At 35.0% G+C, this 17,319-nt stretch overlaps 1 protein-coding gene across 2 annotated transcripts in view; it reads right to left on the minus strand.

Moving 5' to 3' along the window:
- The window catches only part of Polr3A (RNA polymerase III subunit A), a 123,381-nt gene that overhangs the window by 9,341 nt on the left and 96,721 nt on the right, over window positions 1–17,319 (minus strand). Inside the window, exons 11-13 of one of the 2 annotated variants that reach the window (XM_089103441.1) lie at window positions 15,686–15,809; window positions 12,031–12,297; window positions 2,773–2,959 (exon numbers count right to left, since the gene is read on the minus strand). In XM_089103441.1, the coding sequence (XP_088959567.1) occupies window positions 2,773–2,959; window positions 12,031–12,297; window positions 15,686–15,809 (578 nt within the window). Of the gene's footprint in view, window positions 1–2,772; window positions 2,960–12,030; window positions 12,298–15,681; window positions 15,810–17,319 lie in introns of both variants that reach the window. The other variant, XM_089103442.1, reaches the window with a different exon arrangement.

Consider the following 17,319-nt stretch of genomic DNA (forward strand, 5'->3'; position numbering starts at 1 on the left):
AAACAAACACAATATACGAGCTTTGTCATTGTTAGGCTGTCCGGCTTCAGAACATTCAAACTCTGAGTTTTCACTCTTATCGGTGTTTGGTGCTATTAGTACTTTAAATTTAACCAACACTAAATAACAGCTCAGACTTTTGGAAAGAACACAGGACAACAGAGAATCGAACTCTCGAAAGAGAAAGCTCAAGATTTCATATTTTTCTTCAGATTTGCGCAGTGATAGTCATCATAGCGGAAAGACGTGGAGCATTATTTTGAATATCAGCATTATCGCTAAAGGGTGATCATATTATAGGGAGAATAGATCTATGCCATGAAAAAGTTTACAAATACAAACGAGAGGATCAACAGATACACGAGGAGGCAAGGGCACCATTAGGGGAGGGAGGAAGGGATATTAGTCCCGCAGCCAAAAATTTTTTTTTTAAAGTTATTCCTAATTCGACAATGGATGAAGCTTATCAATAAAAATAGCTCCCCCTTCTCTTTACTTCATTGAAAGAATCAACAAGAAAAAATAAAACAATAATATAGTATAAATTTATATAATATATAGATATATATTCAATCAGCCTGTTTTATTTAGCCTACTATTATAACGTTTTTTTTATGACGATTTGTTCGTGACGACTTATTTATGACTATGTTCTGTCGAGAAATAAGTTATTATTGTTTAGCGACGTAATACCTTAAATTAGGTATTTAAATTATCTCTAAAAAAAATCTAGTGAATGAACCGTAAACTACATGTGGCCCGGAAGTTATTACTTTGTTCTGTATAAATATGTTGGTTTTGATTTTAATGCTTTAGTATTTCTGCTGATGACGATCGCTATACATGTGATCGAAATATCCAGACTTTTGTATCTGTTTTTACTGTCTAATAAATGGACTTATCCCTATCTGGACGTTTATTTTTTTGTTAAAGTTTAGCGTTCAGAAAATGCAAATCTCATCTGTCCCTATTCTTAGGTTAATCTTTTCCAATATTCAAATACTAAAAGGGATCGAAACCGTATATTACTAATTTTACTAGTAAGATAAGTGATGTTACTACTAGCCTTAGTCTAGTAGAAATCTTGACTGTTTTTCCTCCAATAGTAATAACTATTTTACTCACTGTCAGAGACTTTCAGAGGGGAAGAGCCTTGACCCCCCCCCCTCCCCCCAAAAAATCCTAATGTTCCCGTATCTTTGGACACTTCTTATTCAAGTCATCCAACAACCTTTTTTTATTCCCCCCGCCCTCCCAAAACAAATCTGCATACCTGCTTATAGCCCTCCACTAATCAGAACTTAACTAGGTTCAAGAACAAGTTAATTACTTACAGAACATTTTAATTTAAAAATAAATAAAACTTTTAATATAATTAGCAAAATTATTTTTTTTCAAATAACATTCTTAGTTTTTCATATCTACGTTGATCTATTTCATTTTTTTAAATCAAAAATGAAGGATCATTTATCAATCACTTGGTTTTGCGAATTAAACTTAATCCGGGTTGAAGAACAAGTTATTTACTTACGTAATAGTTTAATTTAGAAAAAAAAAAAAAAGCTTTAAATTTAATAAGAAAAATTATTTCTTCATAAATAACGCTCTTAGCTTTTCTAAATCTACGTTGATGTATCTTGTATTTTGTTAACAGTTTAGGGTCATTTATCTATCCCTTAGTTTTACGTATATCGCTCCCTCCCACTCATTTGAACTCTTGCCCATAAGGCCAATGTAAGGTATATTTGGGTTTTATTTCTACATTTTAAAATATTGGCCCTCACCTTAACTACCTTAAAGTCTTAGACATACAGCGCAAAGGCAAATTCGTGTCACTCCGCTTCAAGCTTTGTTACGCTTATAGAGATGCAGCTATATAAAAAACTAACTAAAGGATACTATACGATCCTTTAGTTATAAAGGATCGGAGGGGATAGTATACTATCCCGACCCCTACTTCTTAAAATCAAAAAGGTGTGCAATTGAGTTTAATTTGAAACAAATTAGTTCTCTTGTAGGAAAAAGTAGTAAGAACACTGTAAACATCTATTAGGAAATTCACGATCTTTTTGTAGACTTTTTGAAGAAACAGAGGAGAAAAAAACCCGGCTTCTTTTGGATAAGAGATATCATATCTCTTATGTTGGGAGATAAAAAAACAACTGTTGTACGATTAACTAGGCCTTAGCATAGGATTCTAATAAAAACACTCCCCGCACGTTGTTTTGTTAGATGAGACCAAGTCCAAGGAAGTCTATCCTTGGAGTTGGTTCATGCAGTTAGGCAAAACTCTATTTTCAATATTTAACAATTTTTTCAATATTTATGTACTTCTAAACAATAGTTTAAATTTTACTTATAAACTAAAGTACTTAAGTAACATAAACTACTCAGTATTTAGTACTTAGTATTACTTACGTACTTACAAACATTAGTTTCAATATTTAAATTTTTTTATACCAGATTCTAGAAGAGGAAAGCCTAGGCACATAAGCCACAATTTAGGGAAAGGAATCATAATAATATACATGTAACTATAAGCTCACGTATTAAGATTTTATTTCTTTTGTTTATGGGTTATAATAATAATAATAATAATATATTGCGAAAACAGGCTTGCGCCTCTATCTACAAAAATTTAAATAATCAAATGCTTTATACAAGATTTCTTTATGGTGGTGAGTCTTTAAGTGTCTTCTAGAGCATCCAATTATTTGTCTTAGTCAGTGACCGTCCCCAGTGTCAAGACACGTATCTAGAAAGAAGACTTACCTCGTGGTGCCTTCTACAACTCCTGTGCAGGTCATGTTTGCAGCAAGTAGTTCAATATGCCTTCGGTCGATGGTTATACCGTGTCCTTTAACTGTATTTGTAATCTCTTGGACAATCATGGTATGGGATGCTTCTATTCCTAAGCATCTGTAAACTTCATCTATGTGGTTTGATGTTGAAGCAAGACCTAAAAATAAAATTGGGGCCAGTCTTGAACAACGGGGTCTTTTTAGTCTTGGGAGGGGTAGCCTGGGTTCAAACCTTGAGCCCGGATTTACCTAGATTTCCAGGTTTTAATGTTTCCCACAATGCTTATAATTTTCCATGATTAGTCTATTATTTTGTGCTTTCTTAACCCCATCCCCCTCAACGAAAAACACTCATGCATCTGTGCAAACTAGTAATATTACTACATACAACTCACTGTCAGTGGCGGATCCAGCGGGGGGGGCGCCCCCCCCCCCCCCAACGTCGGCTGCAGCAGTGTAATTTACTTAATTAACGCAAGTTTGCGTTAATTAAACTTGTCCCTAAAGGAAGTTTATCGGATCAACCTATTTTACCCCCCCCCCCCCAAAAAAAAAAAATCCCGGATCCACCCCTGCTCACTGTAGCACCAAGCCGCCTGAGGCCAACACAGCTACACACACTCCTCCTCCATCCCAACCTCTTCATAGTTTCCCTCTTTACACCCTTCTAAGAAATTCCCATTATCCTTAAATCTTCCTTGCAACATCTTCCCACCCCATTCGGGGACGACCTGCTTTTTTTGGCCCTAGATGGTTGGCCGACAAGGAGGATCTTTGACAATCTGTCATCCTTCATCCGCAGTAACAAACTATTAATTTCTACAAAGAAGGGCCATAGGAAAGAAGTATTGATTATTCTAGAGAAATATTGAATTTTTCTAGAAAAAGAGCTTAAATGCCCTACGTCAGCCCTGTATATCTAACTTTCAACAAATTTTGCTACAAAATATAGGTTTTGAGCTATATCTAAGGATAGAGATGTGTAATATTTTCTTAAGTATTGTTGTTAAAATGTTTAGATACGAACATTAACAAGAAAGAGCAGATAGTGGTGGGGTAGTGTTTTAATTTCATTTGTTTCCAAGTTTTTAAATTTAAATGAATTAATAAATAATTTTTTCTTAGTTAGGCATCTCCATAAAACAAGCAAAAGATAGTTTACTGACTAAATATTTTGTTTCCCCCACAAGATTATCAAATATTGAAAAATGAAGTATTTTTGATATTTTTCTTATCTCAAATAATTTCGTAGCTTTAATGGTACTTTGGATTCAGAATTTCGGCAAAATCAGGATATTAGATAACCATGGCTTAGAATGTTCCGTTAAATTCATGGAGATACTAAAAATATACATAAATGCTAATACTGGCATATCCTCACTTGGGATTTTCTCAGATCCATTTTTTTTCCTTAGACCTTATATCCTCCAGAGCCAGGAATGGCGCATAGGGTGTCTACGAATCATCGCCAGACATCATGAAGCTGAAATGCAGTCCTGAGGTCCTCCCACTTTGGATGATGAGACACGACCCTCTACTCAGATCCTGTAGATACTGCCAGCGTAAGGTGTCTTGATCGAACTTGTTTGCACCTCCCTTCAGGGTACCACTCCTAAACTGTACATGGGAGTCGATCCTCTGGCATACAAAGGACATGGCCAAGGTGCGACCATAACCTACGTTTCAGAAGGTCAGTAATTAATGGTCCACCGGCTCGCTGGCGAACTTCTAGGTTGGTGACCTTTTCCTGTCAATATATGTTCAGCATTCTTCTAAGGCACATGTTTTCAAAGGCAAGGACGCGTTTCTCCAGTTGGACATTTAGTTTCCAACGTTCACTTGCATAGAGGAAAATAGACATCACATTATTATTCACGAGGCGGAGCTTCAAGCGCATAGAGTATTTCTTACTCCGCCAGATTGGTTTCAACTTATTAAGAGACAATGCTGCTTGTCAAAATTTCCCTCTTGATTTCATTGGCTATTTCACCGTTCTATTCAACCCAACTCCCGAGGTACTTAAATTCATTGACCTGTCCAATTGCTTTATATTTGCATTTCAGTGGAAGCAGGAGAGTCAGATGTGCCAATGTTCTTTGTCTTATTGACGTTCATTGTAAGCCCCACTTTTTTGGCCCTTTCATCTCGTCGAGACAGTCGCTGATTTGCTTCTTCAAGAAGACCAACGTCATCAGCAAAGTCCAAGCCAGAGATCTGTCGGCTTTCAACCTTCACTTAAAAGCCTGAAGACTACCGTAGAATATAATCCGTAATAATAACAAACAGGAATGGGGATAGAACATATCCTTGTTTGACACCAGACATTATCTTGAAGAAACGCGTGTTCCCATTTTCTCTTAGCACACAGCTTTCGCTATCTTCATAAAGTGCGATTATAATTTTAACTATTTTATCAGGTATGTTCCGTAATATTTCATAAATCATCAATAGAATCGAATGCTTTTTCAAAATCAATGAAGAGCATGTATATTTTGTGTCCCAATCCTGGGACTCATTCAGTCATTAATCAAAGAATGAAAATAAGATCAGAGACAGACCTACTAAGTCAAAACCCGTGTTGCTCTTCCCTGAGGTGTGAGCCTAGCGCTGTTTTTAGGCGTTGTAATATGACTCTGGCTATTATTTTACTAGGCATCGAACAGAGATTAGCGCATCGCCCTTCTTGAAGTTTGAACAGTATGCCCCAAGCCCAATCCTTTGGGATTTTCCATTATTCCACATGACCACTAGGAAAGCAGTCTAAACCGTTAGGGACACTCGAAGGGATGTCTTCAGTATCTCTGCCGTGATCCTATCGAGTTCAGGCGTACGTTCATTTTCCAGCCTTTTCGCAGCTATCATCACTTCTTCGGTGCTGGGTGGGTCAGCATTTACGTAAATTTGTAAGAAATAGTTATCTGGTACTGTTTCTGGAACATTAGGTCTGGGTCTACTTAAAAACTCTCTCAAAATGTGAGGCCCATCTCTCGTCAGCTTTCTGTGGATCAAAGATTATCCCTCCGTTTTCATCTTTTACAAGGTCTATTTGATAGTCTATTTGATTAATAGACTATCAAATAGTCTATAACGAATAGTCTATTTAATTAATTTCCCACTATTTCGTTTGTTAGTCCATAAGTGGACAGTTCACAATTGACAGTTCATAGCACTTCACAGTTCACAATGACAGTTCATAGCACTTCTTTTCTCAGTCTTCTTCTTTGTAACGGAGTTGTATTTGGGCTTTTTACTCAGGACTCGAAGTATTCAGGATAAGCGTCTGTGTCTCTTCGCGCTTACTGATACATTTCTAGGCATTATCCAATATCCATTCTTCTTTCATTCTTTTCTTGAAGCAAAGGTTGGTCTTTGCAATATCGTGATTTACACTCTTGACTGACATCCACAGGTTTTCAACATCAGTGACCAGCTCCGTCAAGCAGGTTTAACACTTCAAATTTATTATGTAGCGCTGAACAGAAGTTTCTCCGCTCCTCTAAAGTCCCTCACGTCAAAAACGCTACTTCTCCAACGTCTTTATATTAGGAAATGGTCAATTTGATTCTTTATTCGGCGATCGGGGATCGGGGATTCCCATGAGTAATTGTGAATCGTTTTATGTTCGAACATACTACCGCCTATTATGAATTCACTGCTTAGTACATAATAAATTAGCAGTGTTCCATTTTCGTTTATCCCTCTCATGCTATGTGGGCCCAGAACTTCAGGGCAGCACTAGCGGTCTGCACCGACTTTAGCATTTAGATCGCAAACCACACAGATTATATCAAGCCTGGGAACATCTTTGGTGACTGATTCCAGCATGTAGAAGAAAACATCCTTCTTTTAATCATTAGCTTCGTTAGTCGGAGCATAGCAGGCGATGATGGTTAATTTTGTATGATTAGATATTAATCGAACTGTCATTATGCGTTCACTAATTGAGTTCCAGTTTTTCCAGCGCGGTGGACGAAAGGGTGACCGCTAAATTCAATAACATATCCATCACCAAACTTCTCTAATCCATTTCATGTCAAACTCATTTCACTGAGACCGATTATATCTATGAGATATTGTCTCATCTCTGTAATAACTTGCTCTGTTTCGGATATCTGGTTCATTATTCTCACATTCCAAAAGCCTATCTTTCGATTCTGTTTCTCAGACCAAAATAGAGTCCGGGGACAAGCAGGGGTCGTTATCCGGGGAGATAATATATCTGAGGTTGTTGTAGACGTTTTGGTTACAAGTCTTTTGTCCCTTAGTGCTGCGTTCAAGGTCTCGGGTGTGGGTAGCAAGCCCACAGTCTAACCCTCCTCATTTGCGGACGTGGGACTGTCATGTTCCCCCAAAATTTTCTTACACTGAAATATTTTTGTTGATTGATAAAATTAATAGTTATGAAACTGATTAGTAATGATTCTTAAAATCAGTTTTTTCGATATAAGTTGTTTTCAAAAAGAGGGAACCGAAACTCACAAATCCTCGCCTTTTGAACGTCTACCCTGCTTACCTCATGCCTAAATTCATCATGTGGCACTTGTGGCACCCAAAAATCTAGATACAGAGTCACCAGTCATCCTTCATACATGATGGTTCCAAATCCTCCCACTGGGGATACGCCATCACGTGCATATATTTAATTTACATTTTTTATATCAATCTATTTGGATACAAATATATTTAACATCCTTATGATTAAATCCTAAAGTATACAAATCTACAGGATAAGCATTAACTTGTTTCTGAGTCACATTGTCCAAAATTTCTGAAGAGGATATTTCTTCTAATCAAAAATATTTCGTATGAGTTTGTAATACAAAAATGTGTAAAAAAACTATTCAACAAGGATTTTACTATCGTGGTAATTCCTGGCTTGCCGCAAGCCAAACTTATTAAGCATTAGCATTGGTTTATTTGCAGGGGAAATAACTTGGTTTATTTATTTGCATGTAAACAATAAAAAAGCGATGATTTACTCTAGAAATCATTGTAGATCATATTTTTCGAACTTTATACCAACTACATATACTTATTCTCCCAAAAAAGTGAAAAATAAGAGCCCCTCCCCCCTCTAAATAGTGCTTTTTTATGTGTTGGTAACTTGATTCTTTCCCGAAAAAACTCTGTTTAGGCACTTTGAATATTGTCAATTTTAGTCTCCCCACCTCTTGACTCTTAATTTTGTTCTTTCATATAAAAATTATCTAAAAATGGAGTGATGCCACAAAACGACATTTAAAGCAGCCAATTCGACTAATTCTTAGAAAGCTCATTAAGAAGCAAAAGCTTACTAATTCTTAAAAAGCTCATTAAGAAGCCAATTCGACTAATTCTTAGAAAGCTTATTAAGAAGCCGATTCGACGAATTCTTAGATAACTCTGGAAATGCTTATCTACTATAAAAATTGAAGAAAAAGAAGACTCCCCTAATAAATAGATACCCAAATGTCCTCAAAATTTTCCCATGCTCTTATTTTCCACCAGATCCTCAGTACGTTAAAATACGAAACCAGCAATCCGTTTTCTTTTTCAATTTATCCCTTTTGGTATGTATCCATTTATCCCTTTTGTATCTCTTTTTCAATTGAGTTCACTGACATGACTTCTAAGCGGTAATTTCTAGACACATAATGAATTTACTTATAATTAAATTTTTCACATATATCAACCGCCAGTACCATTTGACAGCATTATTCTTTATGGGCAGCTAGTTAGCATTGCAATTTTTAATTTGCGATCAAATGAGCCCTCTCTCAAATTTTTACGACTACTCATTCAAATCCATAGGCTAGAAAAAAACAACTATATAATAAATAAGTATATTGGTAACACCTAATACATTGAATTACTTAAAGCTATTACACGGACAAATATAAGTAACGCCTATCCCTACAAGAGATATAGTTACAGTTAACTATAGTTAGAGATATATAGTTAGAGATTATAGTTAGATATATAGTTAAGAAACACGTTTGAACTCAATAGTTCCACCGTGCCCACGTTCCACGTTTGTGGAAAGTTCATAACTGCCTCCTAGTTTAACGTACACAAAAGATTTTCAGGTTTAGAGGCGGTTGGGACTACAACTGGTTAGCCTATCTTAAGCTCAACCCATCTAAAAAAAAGACAAAAAAAAAAAAAAAAAAATAAAGTACGGACAGATTCTATAAAATCCCATCAAATGTTTAAATTTGCCCCTTAGGAACGCTTCGAGGGAGAAACTATTCCTAGATCTTAGATTACTGTTCCAAGATTTTAAATTAAATTGAATTAATTACTTAAATTAAAACCTTTTATTTTTAAATTACTATTAAGTTTCGGGGGTGGCACTGGTCCAAGATCATAGGGATCTTAAGGTCATGATCATACACATTGATCTAGCCAATTACTTTTTAATTACTTACCCTTTTTTTAGGTTAAAATATACGTCAAAAATGCGTGAGAAACATGTGAAAGTAAGAATATCTAATTTCTTAAGTAATAATTAGAAGTAGTATCATAATTCTGTCTCGGCGAATGGATGGATCTTAAACTAATAAACCCAATTATACAAGTCTCTTGTCCTTGTGGTGCAAGCTCCAGCTGTAGGCTTGTTTCAAAATCTCATATTTCACAGGAAACGTCCCTTAACCCATCTCTAACAAAACAAGAAAGTACGTAAAGATTAACTAAAATCCCTTCAAACGTTTAAATTTGCCCCTCAGGAACGTTTCGAGGGAGAAACTGTTCCTAGATCTTAGATTACTGTTCCTATATTTTAAATTAAATTGAATTAATTACTTAAATTAAAAGCTTTTAATTTTAAATTACTATTAAGTTTCGGGGGCGGCACTGGTCCAAGATCTTAGGGTTTATGCAGATCTTAGGAATCTTAAGGTAATGAACATACACATTGATCTACCAAATTACTTTTCTGAAATTCACTTTCCCTTTTTTTAGATTAAAATATACGTCAAAAATGCGTGAGAAACATGTGAAAGTAAGAATGTCTAATTTCTTAAGTAATAATTAGAAGTAATATCATAACTGTCTCGGCGAATGGATGGATCTTAAACTAATAAACCCAATTATATAAGTATCTTGTCCTTTTGGTGCAAGCTCCAGCTGTAGGCTTGTTTCAAAATCTCATGTTTCACAGGAAACATCCCCTAAGTACAATTAACGGATTTTATCTCTTCATCTTAAGTAAAATTTTCCAAGTCAACTTTTCATCCAAGAGTTCTAGATTGTTTTGGCATTTTTTTTTTTTGCAGTGGTTTATTTAACTTCGAGGATTCAACTCAATTAAACGGAATAAATTTAATACTGGACTAGTGGAAATACTAGCTATGGACCCTATAGCAAATATTTCCACTAGTCCAGCATTAAATGTATTCAGTCTTTATATATCGAAGTCTAGAGAATAAAAGTTTAACATAGCCCAATATTTTTAAAACACTTATCGATGATTGGTCAATCAAATTTTCTTCTGTGAGCGTCCAAGCTTTACAAAATTGAAATATTTGCCACTAAAGCACCGCCTTTTATGGAAAGAAACACCATAATGTTGCCGCTGATACGCTGGCAAAAGACATGAAGAATACGCTGTGTCCGTCTAACCCTTGGATTTCCATAAGACTGTGATTTAAACATGCCTTACTTAAGGTGGCGGTTCTGGCCTCTCTTGCACCCAGCGCAACTTCTTGATTCGCTCCCCCCCCCCGTCTCCCAAATATTTTCAGGCCAGATTTGAATAAAATTTTCATTTAATAACAACATTTTCCTATATTAACAAAAAGTTTCATTTATTTAAATCAGTCTAAAATTAATTAAATTCGGTTTGCTTAGTTTTATTTTCAAGTGATGAAGATATGGGATAAATGAAAATTTCGGATTCAATTTGCTTATTACTGCCAAAAAAATTATTACTGCCAACTGCGCCCTCTACTTTGTTTTAATAATAATAAAATTTCAAATATTACAGAATAATTAGTTCTATCGTTAAAATATGCAATTTGGTGACAAGCTTTCAGCTATAGATTGTACCAAAGGACAAGATGTTTTTATAATTGGATTCACTAGTCTCATACTTATTGATTTACCGAGTCATAATTACGATATTAATTAACGCTTCATCTTACACAATGATCTAAACTTCCTTTAAAAATTATGATTTTTTTCTATTTTAGCATTTTTTCGTAATCTTTTCAATGTACTTTTCAACCTAATTAAGTGCAAAGCAAATTAAAAAAAAATATAATTTAGTGTACTGCCTCAGTAGATTTCAAATGGTGGCAAATTTTGTATACATATCCAGTAGGTTTCCCATGTATTGTCTTCGACCGAGGTTTAAACTCAATTGTCTTTTCAAGGGAGGAGCAGGGTAGAAGACTTAAGCACTATCTTTTTTTTATGCCCGTTTTGGCTAATTTGTATTTTAAAGAGAGCCATAAATTATCATTTAGCTATAAAAGCCAGAAATAAATTGCCATTAAATAGCCCAAATGTAAAATGTTGTAGTTGACATTCTCTCTAAGCAGGACAGAATAAGAATATTAAAGATTACAGAAAAGTAATGCAAACATGAAAAGGGCTAATAAAGAAGAGAAATGGCGTAGCCATTTTTAGCTGGACTTAAGGAATTTCTAGTACCCCTCATTCTTGTCCCTTCAATAAGTAGCCCCGCCCCGCCCCGTCTTTCCTCCTTCTTTTGATATAATTCATAGGCTCTTTGGCAAGTTTGTAAATTAAAGAAAGCTTTAAATTACCTTTTGGCTATAAGGGCTAAAAAGTGAAAGAGGGCTAAAAATTATAAATGGAATAGCCCAAATGCAGAATCTTGTAGCTATGACGTTCTTCCTAAGAAGGACAAAACAAGAATATTTAAGATTACATAAAAGTAATACAAACATGAAAAAGGCTAATAAAGAACAGAAACAACACAATTATAACATTGACTCCAGGAGTTTCTAGCAACCCTCATCATTCTTATCCCTTCAACCCCATCTTTCCTCCTTCTTTTGACATAATTCATAGGCTCTTTGACTAGTTTGTAAATTAAAGGGGGCTTTAAATTAACTTTTAGCTATAAGGGCTGAAAACTGAAAGAGGGCTATAAATTATAAATAAACTACCATTATGGCATTCATTCTTAGCGAGACAGAATAATATGTTTAAGATTAGTTAAAGTAATCTAAAAAAAATGAAAAATGTTAATAAAGCAGAGAAATAGTATAACTAATTTTACCATTGACTCCGGGAGTTCCTAGCACCTCTCTCATTCCTAGCCCTTCAATAAGTAGCTCCATCTTTCCTCCTTCTTTTGATATAACACACCGACGAACATTTATTCCTGATATGGGAATAGCGGCTAAGTTGCTGCGGAAGATCGCGGCTGCAGCCTCTGGACCACCTCTAAGCTTAGTGTGCGATATGTCGATTTCTATAGTGTTGTCTTCTATAGATACGGGGTCATCTACATCAAGTCTCGCACTTTTGAGGATTTTTGAACTCCCTGAAAGAAAAAGAAATTCCTTTTATCGTAAAAAGGTTTTTGGATGTTTTTTTCTTTATTTGAGTCAATCAGATGCCAAACCAAAAGTTTCTTAAAAAATAAGAATACAAGAAAATATGTAGAAGATGATGACCCACTGAAGATGCCTTAGTTAATTTTGCCGATCATCAAGTGGGAAAATTTGGGGATTTTGTTCGTAATGTAGTTATATATTCACATAATCAAGTGCTTTCTGGACGAAATTTCTAAAAACAAATTTAAAGGTTCAGATTTATTTATTTTTCTATCATACATACATAACATACTAAATATAAAAATATTTGGCAAAGAGACGAGCTCGTTATGCACAGACGAAACGATAGAAAATACAATTAAGAAATATACAGATATTGAACCAATATAAGACTTGATAAACAAAATAATTATTAAAAAAAAAAATCAATAAACGTAAGGTTACTCACAACGCTAAAGCAGGCACCCCACCCGACGACACAGCAGATATTTCAACAAAAAAAATATAAGAAAAATTTTCTCCAGAAAGCAATTGTTTACCCAACATTATAGTTCGGACGTTCCTTCAAATCAGCTTCGAACATTGTTGTTGCTATTAAACAGCTAATCTTTTTCAAGAATGTATAAAGTTAATATCATCTAAGTATTTTGACATTAAAGTCTCTAAAAACCTAATAGACTGGGGTTAATCTGTTTGGAGGTGATGGAGTTCGTTCGGAATGAGGCGGACTATGAGCTTCTGAAAATGCGGCTTCCCCTAACTAAACGCTCCTATCTAGATGGCCTCAACATCAAAAAGCGGGGGGAAGTTACATCCCAGGATTCTCCGTATCCAGGTAAATCCTGGCTCTGATCAGAATCTAGGCCTAGGGTCAGTGTCGGGCTTGCAACCCTCAACCCAAGCAACGAATAGCGCAGCAGCTGCCTCAGATGATAAACTATCTTTTGTCCTGTCACAAACCATGGTTGCCTCTGGACTGAGAAATGGCCATAGTTTAAACCTCCTTGATCAAAGTGGCCCCTGTATGTCTACCTGGAATGCACTCTCCGGCGATTCGGGCACATCCTACGTACGCCAACGACGACCCAAATAGCCTACGATTTCCACCCAAAACTCATGGCTGGTCCCGCCCAAGGGAAAGACTCCCGACAAGGTAGAAGAGTAGCTACAATCAACTCCTAGAGATAGCTAATATGGCTGTTGACAATGCACCACTCTTAGCAATAGACCAGTCAGCCTGGAAGAGCACAGTTTCGACGCTCTTTACACCGCCTCCAACGCGGCAGAACCCTTAAGTCAATTCAAGTAATTCAGAGTTAATCTGTTTGGCTTCTGAACATTTTAATCTTCAAGCTGGGAACAATACTGTACTTTATCATATCTGCACATCGACAAAAATTAGCAGGGTTTGGGGGGGGGGGAGTAAAGCAAGGAGTTTATCTAGTGGGAGTGCAGTTGAATTATGTTTCCTGTATAGTCTCTCTTAAAAGGCTAATTTAAGCTTATCTTTAAGAGAAGGATTTTTAACATAGAATTATTCAATAAAACAGGGACACTTAAAAGATTAAACACATTATATTGCTATTTCAAAATCATAGCTTGGGTTCAGAATTTCTCCTTATCATTTCCCCACTTCGAGGTAAGAAAATATAAAAACAGAAACAAGCGCTTGAAGCAAAAGAAAGCCATGAATTCGATTAATAAACCTTTGACATAAAACAGAAAAAAACAAAAGGAACAAGTGAAATTAAGAAAAAAACGTAAAAAGAGAAGAATTAGAGACATACAACCCAATAAGTGTTTACCATGTCACAGAAAAGACGATAAAATAGTCCTTATATGAATGGGTCATTAGCTTAAACTGATAACGTCCCTTCTATGTTACATATAAGCCCCCGGTCCCTGTTTTGCCTCCTTCTGCATTGCTCCCTTTTCCATTGCCCAACACCAGCTAGCAATTTTCAATCGACTTGCACATTTGCACATTTGCACTTGCACATTCTTGCACATTTTAATCATTAGACGTCAACAGTAAGCAAAAACAATTTGGAAAAAATGCGTGAATTATGTCAAAATATGGAAAATAATCTCAAGCTTCGGGAGGGGGGCCAAGACCCCTGGATGCGGTCCTATTTTTTGCACAAGAAAAATTTATACCTAGTCCAAAAATGTTTCACAGGGCTTGATTATACATAATTTAGACACTTAATATGCAAAATAAAACTGAAAAATCGTAGCAATTAAAAGGTTCCAGGGGAGGGGTGGGGGTTACCTACCAAATTAATGAAGTAAGCGCAATGAGGTAAGCTGGGAGCTTGCATTACATAGTTTTTTTTTTGGATCAACATTGCAAAAATTGTGGGAGAAAAATTTCCTTTCACTATTAACCAACAGATTGAATGAAGTAAGCCTACTAATGAAAAGCTAATAACAAAAGTGGTAATGAGCAGTATGTATACTCGATCTAAACGTTTGCATTTTTTTTTTTTTTAGCGATAGACAACTAAAAAATTTGGAAGAAACTAAACAGAAATTGAATTGACCCTCCTCAGGAATTTCCTAACTTACTTACCGACTTCATTAAGCAGGGTAAGGTAGGTGATGAAGAATATGCTGAGTAATATGTCAAATTAAGCTAAGAGTCTGCCTTACCTGACTTTTTTCTTCTTCCGAATTAAATTTTCCGAGAATTTTGAGAAACACGATTACGTCAATATTCAGCCTTTTTAATAATTTCCCGATTCTACTGATTTACAAGCTAAATAAGTTAAATACGAGCGTAATATATGATCTGGTAACTGTAAATAATGGAACCTGATGGGTGGTAAGTCAACTTAAGGTAGAAACCTATTTTATAAACTTCGCTAAAATGTTGAAAAAATTTACTCCAGCCCCACTTGTATTCAGTTTAACTTTACTACTATTTCCCGAATACTAAAAATAAAATAAATAAATAGATATTCAAAAACATTCAGCAAAGAAAAATTAGAAAAAAAGAATGAAAAAGTTATATTGTTCTTGGTGATGAAATAAAAATTTCGATTGAGTTTATTTTAATTCACGGTTTCATCCATATATATATATATATATATATATATATATATATATATATATATATATATATACATTTTTTAATTTTATATATTTATATATATATATATATTATATTTTATATAGCTATATTTATCTTATTATTATTTTTCCATTTTGGTTTTCATTGTTTTCACAACAGCGCAACCCCTGAAAGCTTAGCTTTTGGCGTGTTGCTGATTAGTCGTTTATATTTTGATTAATATTAAAATATTTTACCAGTAACACTTAATTTGATGATTTATAAGTCTCATCCTTTACTCAACTACTGAAATACTGACTTACTAATAGACTCAGCAATAGAATAAATGTTACAATGAAGTTGAAGAAGTCGCACACGGTTGATGTCAATTTTGACTCGAACACAAGCACCATCACAGGATTGTCGGTAATCCACCTCTAGGGCAATCTTAAAATAAATCAATAATTAATTCTACTAAAATAAAAGAAAAGTGAAATCACACAACGGCTTATGGTCCTAGATTCAGAAAAGAGAAATTGTGACTCCGAGACTGTTTTAAAAAATTAGTGGTATATCAGACAAGGGTTTGGGCTAGTTATCACAAGATAGGTTGCAAAATATACGGCGTCTTTTTAATCTTAAGTGATGTGGTGTAACCCAAGGACAAATATTTTTAAGTTATCCGAAAGTGCAAAACTTTGCTTGGTGATGAAGCTCATGACTAATGAGATTTCCTGAAATTAAAGGTCTTGAAACTGTAATTAGTACTGCTATCTATAATGGCGATGATGAATCTGAGCAAAAACAACTGCGAGCTAAAAAATCTTTACCCTATGTAAAAAGAATGCTTGCCATCTTTCGAAAAAGAAGCTTAACTGCTAATATGAAATTAAGCAATCCATCAATGTTACAATTGACATGTCTATAACTAATTCAATGTTTTTTGTTTTTTTTTAATTTGAGCTGCCTGGAAACAGAATTTACATTCAAAGTGCAAATTCTACACTGAGCTGCGAAGCTGCCATCATCTTTACTAAATTATGTTGCATGCAAAGTAATTTTTCATTTACGATCCAAGTTAAATTTTTGGTACTTATGTATTATACCACCAACACTCAAGTGCTTCATTTAAGTAGAACCTAGGTAGAACCGGTTTTTATGACCATGTGTGAAATTCATTTAGTTTGCGATCTGTATTGATAGAGAATAGTGTCTGACAATGGATGTTAAAATGAAAATTTGGGATTTGCCAAAGACTGAAAAAGATGCAATTAGATTTTTCCAGGATAAGGGAGTGTTGCCCAAAACAAAACAGTGCGTCAATGGACACAACATGACTTTATACTCTTTCGATAAAATGCCTCGTTGGAGATGTACAAGTAGGGCATGTCTGAAAAAAAGTTGGTTTGTATACCAATACGCGGTTTGCTCACAGTAAAATACCATTCGTTACTGCAGTTCGTTTCATTTATTTGAGGGTCTACGAATCGTCGTCTATGACCTGGTGTGAACGAGAGCTAAACATTTCTATAAATTATAATATAATTTATAGATATTTCATTAGGATTGAGCATCAGAGAAACAGACTCTACTTAAAGGAAGCACTTAAGTGTTGGTGGTATAATACACAAGTACAAATTTTCTTTAACATTTTCGCAAGCAAATTTTAACGGATCGCGAAATAGATAGATATAGATAGAAATAGATAGAAAGTGACAAAACTCACTTTGAAATGATTTTCGTGACCATACTGGCAAATATTGACAAAAAGAAATGTTGTCACGAAGAAAAGAAACGAGAATAATCACAGCCAGCAAAGAAAAAAAAAGAATACAATGCAAATAATTCGACCAATACCTTAACTCATGGTTCCCACCCGGTGAAAAAAAAAACTATATTTTAGGGATTTTTTTTGGTTGATTTAGCGATTTTCTTCAATAATCAAGTGATTTATGTG

The sequence above is a fragment of the Artemia sp. Qi Xiang Cuo genome, chromosome 17 (assembly GCF_049724085.1).
Source record: "Artemia sp. Qi Xiang Cuo chromosome 17, ASM4972408v1, whole genome shotgun sequence".
NCBI classification, from domain to species: Eukaryota; Metazoa; Arthropoda; class Branchiopoda; order Anostraca; family Artemiidae; genus Artemia; species Artemia sp. Qi Xiang Cuo.